This window comes from Doryrhamphus excisus, linkage group LG17, assembly GCF_037039965.1.
Source record: "Doryrhamphus excisus strain RoL-2023G ecotype Guam linkage group LG17, RoL_Dexc_Guam_v1.1, whole genome shotgun sequence".
Classification (NCBI taxonomy): Eukaryota; Metazoa; Chordata; class Actinopteri; order Syngnathiformes; family Syngnathidae; genus Doryrhamphus; species Doryrhamphus excisus.
Genome location: NC_136373.1, coordinates 17105802 through 17111801, shown reverse-complemented (window position 1 = coordinate 17111801; position 6000 = coordinate 17105802). Strand labels below are relative to the sequence as shown.

The 6000-nt window shown below is 39.4% G+C and overlaps 1 protein-coding gene across 1 annotated transcript; it reads left to right on the top strand.

Moving 5' to 3' along the window:
* Positions 1-2051, top strand: LOC131136611 (type-2 ice-structuring protein-like). Its single transcript, XM_058083669.2, has 5 exons — positions 1-171; positions 294-394; positions 479-601; positions 711-819; positions 1835-2051. The coding sequence occupies exons 1-5, from the start codon at positions 9-11 to the stop codon at positions 1903-1905; spliced, it is 567 nt and encodes a 188-aa protein (XP_057939652.2). The 5' UTR covers positions 1-8; the 3' UTR covers positions 1906-2051.
* Positions 2052-6000: the final 3949 nt, after the last annotated feature.

The following is a 6000-nucleotide window of genomic DNA, read 5'->3' as shown; positions in this document are numbered from 1 at the left end:
TTTTCTAGATGGGCTGGAGTGGAGAGGGCATTGCCCTTTCATCTGATCTTCTGCTGGATTTGAACACAGCACACCAGGAGCACAGGCTCTATCCTAAAACGATGCCCTCAGCAGGCATGCTGGCAGCATCTCTCCTCGCTTGCGTCATGATGGCGTTAACCGCAGCTGACGGTGAGTCGGGCTTTTTCTTTTCTTTCTGCATTTTAATGCTATGAAGGATGTAGCATACATCACGGTGAAATCCTTGTACTTGGAGTCCAACATATCAAAGTACTTATCATTCTGTTCCGCAGGACATATCCTGTCCAACAGTACTTGCCCTGGCAATTGGACTGATTTTGGGGAACGGTGTTTTCGTTTTGTTCCTACGCATATGATTTGGAGTACAGCTCAGGTAATCTGGATGATTTCTTTTTTTTTTTTGTACCGGGTATTCCCATTTTGTCAGCTGGCGTCTTGTTTCCTGTCTTTTCTGCAGAGACATTGTCAGTCCATGGGGGCAAACCTGGCATCAATACACAACATTAAGGAGGTAGAGTTGATCCACCGCATGGCAGCCAATGACACAGCCGTGTGGACCGGAGGCTCGTCTTGCCAGCGGGTAACTTCCACTGGTGCATTATTTCCTCACCAGTATGTTGATATGATGGGCAAAAACATGGAAGATTGTACCCATTTGTTTTGTTTCTTTGACTTATTCTGTTGTGCAGACGAATTTGTGGCTTTGGTGTGACGGAACAAAGCTAGACTATACGTACTGGTGTCCGGGTCACCCCATTGAGGACGCTGAGAGTTGCTGTCTGCATGTTTCTCCCAAAGGTGAATAAAATGCACAGGTAGTATCGTGTCTTAACCACCAACCCCCAATAATGTAAAAGTTTACTTTCATTCATCCATCCATTTTCTGTGCCGCTTATCTATGTGAGCACCAAATTGCAAAAACTTCTTCATGTTATGCTGGGTGACAGCTGAAGCGTGTTAGGACCCCAAAATGTGCAAGCGTTAAGTTGCAAACATTTTTTGGTAATGGTAATCATTTAATTTCATTTGAACATGCATCAGATTACAATTGAATACATCCCATAATCAGTTCCCAGTTCCACATGTCCAAAAGGAGTAGGAAGAAGCAAAGCTTATTAAATCCTACCCCTCCATCTGGTACTTTTACAATCACTAACTGTTACATTTGTTCACTTCCTGCTTTCCTAATATAGTTTTAGTTTAACCACACCCAATAATCCATCCATTTTCTGTGCCGCTTATCCATGTGAGCACCAAATTGCGAAAACTCCCTTATGTTATGCTGGGTGACAGCTGAAGCGTCTTAGGACCCCAAAATGCGCAAGCATTTTTTTTATTACAAAAGGATGTGTCAAGGCCGGGCTTTGTTGCTTTAAGGTTCGACCCCAGGATGCAGACAACAGGACCAAATTCAGGTAAACAATATTTTAGCTATAATTGCAGCAGAAGGAAACGCAACTCAAGTAGCAGACGGACAAACAACAATGACCCCACCAAGGGAGAAGCACACACCTGAACTAAATACACACTGGAATTAGGGACAGGTGTGGGTGATTAGGGGCAACCAAGGCAGACACGGGAAAACAGGAAGTCATATACAAAAATAAGAGCGTGCAAAACGGAACCCAAAGCCCGAGAAGGTAACTCAAACTCAAACAGTCACGTGGGAACCCACACAGGGCGTGACAGGATGTCCAATTTTGGCCAACGTATTTCCAGTATACAGTTGAAATTGTTGAACAATATTATCATACGGCACCTTTAACAGCCTCAACAAATGTTGACTTAAACGATTGCTTTTGGTTGTTTGCAGATGGAAAATGCTGGGTAGAGTTTGCGTGTAACAACCTGCTCCCATCAATCTGCGTCATGAATCGGCCTTAACTGCAGAAGGACCCGGCACAGAAGCATGGCGTAACGGAAAGAAACCGGCAGTGTTTGTCTGAAGAAATAAAACATCTGTCTATCTGCCATTAATGGATGCTGTTTCTGGTGAATTCTGGTGAATTAAAAATAAATTTCTCTGCAAGTTTCATGTCAGTGTTGTCACGGTTCGGCATGTCTGTGTTGCGATGCGACCCCAGGATGCAGAGAGCAGGACCGAATGCAGGTAAAAAAAAAATATATATATTTTTTGCAACAATTGCAGCAGCAGGAAAAAAGCAACTCAGAAAGCAGAAGCACAAACTATAATGATCCCACACAGGGAGAAGCGCACACCTGAACTAAATACACACTGAAATTAGGGACAGGTGTGTGTGATTAGGGCAACCGAGGCAGACAAAGCAAAACAGGAAGTCCAATACAAAATAAGTGTCAAAAATGGAAACCAAAGCTCAGATGAAATGCAAACAAACTGTCATGTGGGAACCCACACAGGGCGCGACAAGTATGACAACAAACGACAACAACAATCTTAAACATATCGTTAAATTAAGTATGCAATCCCTTTTTGGCTCCAAATTACACTTTTTTTTCACCAAAAGAATGAAAGAATGAACACCAACACCGACTAGCATATGTAAAAAAAAATAATAATATAATGAGAATTGTCTTTCTGCCCGAAAAGTTGGCATGGCGTTGTTAGATGATGTGTTCAAGCGACGCAAACAACAGAAAATAAATATAAATATTCGTCTAGTTATTAGGGCTGTCAATGAAAATACATATCTGATTTGATTAATCACATTTTTTGTCCATAGTTAACTCACAATCACATTTAATCACAGATGAAAATATGTTTTTATCTATAATAAGTTGGGTAAATATCTTTGTGGTAAACGATTGGATGTGCAACTACAACGATAATTACATAAACTTTTATGTAAAGGGATATCAATTTGGAAAATTTGGTGCGAATTACTGCGCTTCAACCAAACTATGGTGGGGGCCAGGGTCAAACAGGAGGAGCCATGTTAATTGTGCATAAAAATATTTGCCGCCATTTAAGGGGAACTTTCGTTAACACGTTATTAACGTTAACGTTGACAGCACTAGTATTCATATTTGTGGGACTAATAAAGACATATCATATTTATACGTATGATAAATGTATTTTCTTTATTATTCCAAGAATTTTAAATATTTCAATTCATTCATTAACATGTTCTAACGTAAAATTTGCTGAATCAGCACTTTTCCTTGATTAGTGCACAAGCCCCGCTTACCGTCTCGAGTAGCTACTGGATCCTAGATCGTAGAAGTCACTAGATGTCAAATTAGCATATCATTTGCATATGATATTTGAAATTGTTGTGGGAAAAAAAAACACATAACCTGGTAAGAAAGTCAACAAGATGTTTAGGTTTTAAGCACGCAATTAGACTTTTTAATACGCTTTCATGCGTCACTGCTCTCCATTTTGTTGCATTTGGCATGACAGGAAATAACTAAGAACCACTGAATTAACATAACATTCCGACTGTGATTGAATGAATTGATCTTTCCTGCTCATATTTTCGGTTACATTTTGCGTTTAGCGTCATAAGCTTTATGAAAACCCTGTGATTTCAGTAATCATTACCACAACAATTTAGCAATTTAGCAATTAAAGACAGCACAAACAATGTTTCCAGTAACGTAGGAATGTCTGACATGCCGATATTGTCCAAAATGTATCAATTTCCGATACCGATATCAGCCGATACTGATATTTATCAAATACTACAGTATTAATTGGCCCTGTACCCTAGAAACCGCCCATGAATGATACGGGAAAAGGCCGAAATTATACTGTGTCAAAGCCCAGGGCACTGATCCTGATAAAATATAGAGTTTAACCATGTCCAGTATCAGCCCCCATAGCTGTCCACTCAGAGCGCGCTGCTCTGGTATCGTGCCCGTTAAACAACCAATCAGAGAACAGCTCACGAGCGTGAACACACAGCGTTTGTTTTGCTGTCGTCTGTGCTCTGTGAAAATGTCAGCGGTTAAATAGTAAATAGTATAGTAAATATTAGTATAATAGTAAATATTAAATAGTACGTGATAATAAGCTCATGATTAAATAGTATGTGATAATAAGGTCATCACATGGTTTGTCTGGTGATAACCTATAAGTATAACATGACGTATCTCCTGTGGTGGACTGAACACATACTGTATACAGCATTTTTTTAAATATCGATTTTCATGATCAGGAAAAATCCGATATCGCATTTTAATGCTGATATCGGGCCAATAGTTATCGGCAGCGATATTTGGTCATTCGTGAATGTTACATCACCGTGTTGACACACAATGCCAAATTGTCACAATACATACAGAACATTTAGTTATGTCAATGAAGTCAGGTAAAAAAAAAAAACAGGGAGGGAACGGGTGTGTGCTCCGTGTGCGAGTCCTCCAGTCAAACAAAACCAAGCGATAGATTGGAGGGATGACATCCCAGAAGCACAGGAATTATTTTTTTTTCTCTTTTACTTTACCTTCAGGTGGTCAGGTGTGACTCCTTGGTTGTGCTCCAGGACTACTAATTAATATACATTATATAGAATGTATATATGAAATCTAAATTTGGACCATCAGCTTCTGACCAGACCCAGTTATGGCTGAAACAGAGGACCTGCAAAAGAACCAACAGAGCATTTGTTTAAGGTAATGTCCTTATTTATGAGTTATCCATGAACCAGTTGTGCAGCTTTTCATATTATTTCAAAAAAAGAAAACAAATAGATTTCAGGCATGATTTCATATTTAAACCAGTGATCTCCGGAATGGTACAAAGAAGAAAGACCAAAAAGAAATGGTGCCCATCGTTGGCCCCACTGAACTGGTACGTTCCCAGTCTCAAAATCCACTGCTCGCAAACAATATTCAACATTTGTTTTTTTTTTCCTCGTCAAATGAACACAGCTGAGGTTTGCAGATGGCGTAGATGTTGCACTCATGGTCCTGGGGACCTTGATGTCTATGGCCCATGGGTCTGTGTTGCCTATGATGTGCCTTGTGTTTGGCAACATGGCAGACCGATTCATACTCTACTCTACAGCAACCGACATCATCAGCAGCAGTGAGTTGACAGAAATGCTACAAATATATTTTACAATCTAGCGAGCACATCATTAATACTAATGTGAAACATGGGGACACATACTAACATACTAACTCCTTATTTCTAAAATCACAAATACTTCAACTTGCTGATATAGTTCATCTTCAAACAGCTAAAATAATGCATAAGGCTAAAAAAATAACCAATTAGCTAAAAATGTCATCCAATACTTCTCTACAAGAGAGGAGAAATATGATCTCAGGGAAGAAGTACATTTGAAACACTTCTATGCTAGGACTACGTTAAAAAGCCATAGCATTTCAGTATGTGGAATCAAACTATGGAATGGATTGAGTAAGGAAGTCAAACAATGCACAACGATGAGCCAATTCAAGAAACAATACAAGCAGTTGATGTTTGCTAAATACAAGGATGAAGAGTCTTGAACCAGTCATGATGTGCTATATATATCACTATATTGACACTTACTATGGTACCCATTATGGCATTGGATGCTTATATCACCTCCTATTTTGGTACGGGACAAAAATTTAAAAAATCAAAATTAAAACAAACAAAAACCTTAAACTGTATTATGGAAAGCAGGAAGTGAACAAATGTAACAGTTACTGATTGTAAAAGTACCAGATGGAGGGGTAGGATTTAATAAGCGTTGCTTCTTCCTACTCCTTTTGGACATGTGGAACTGGGAACTGATTATGGGATGCACTCAATTGTAATCTGATGCATGTTGAAATGAAATAAAACCATTACCATTACAATGTCTTTCCCTAACAGTTAGCATGAGGGAGCTAACAATGCACAACATGGGACACACCGATAAAGCCCTCTGAAAAAAATCCCAACAAAGATTTATTGTTTTCTATACATGCTGTGACCATGCACTACCAAATATGATAACATGCAATACCGACGGTATTTTCAGCATTTTAATAATCCTGGGCGCAGTGATCGAGTGCGACTTC

Bases quoted from the DNA above. Each gene is read 5' to 3' on its own strand.
- LOC131136611 (XM_058083669.2), top strand. From the start codon at position 9: ATGGGCTGGAGTGGAGAGGGCATTGCCCTTTCATCTGATCTTCTGCTG. The intron at 172-293 runs GTGAGTCGGGCT...TCTGTTCCGCAG, and splicing joins GGCGTTAACCGCAGCTGACG to GACATATCCTGTCCAACAGT. The intron at 602-710 runs GTAACTTCCACT...TCTGTTGTGCAG, and splicing joins GAGGCTCGTCTTGCCAGCGG to ACGAATTTGTGGCTTTGGTG.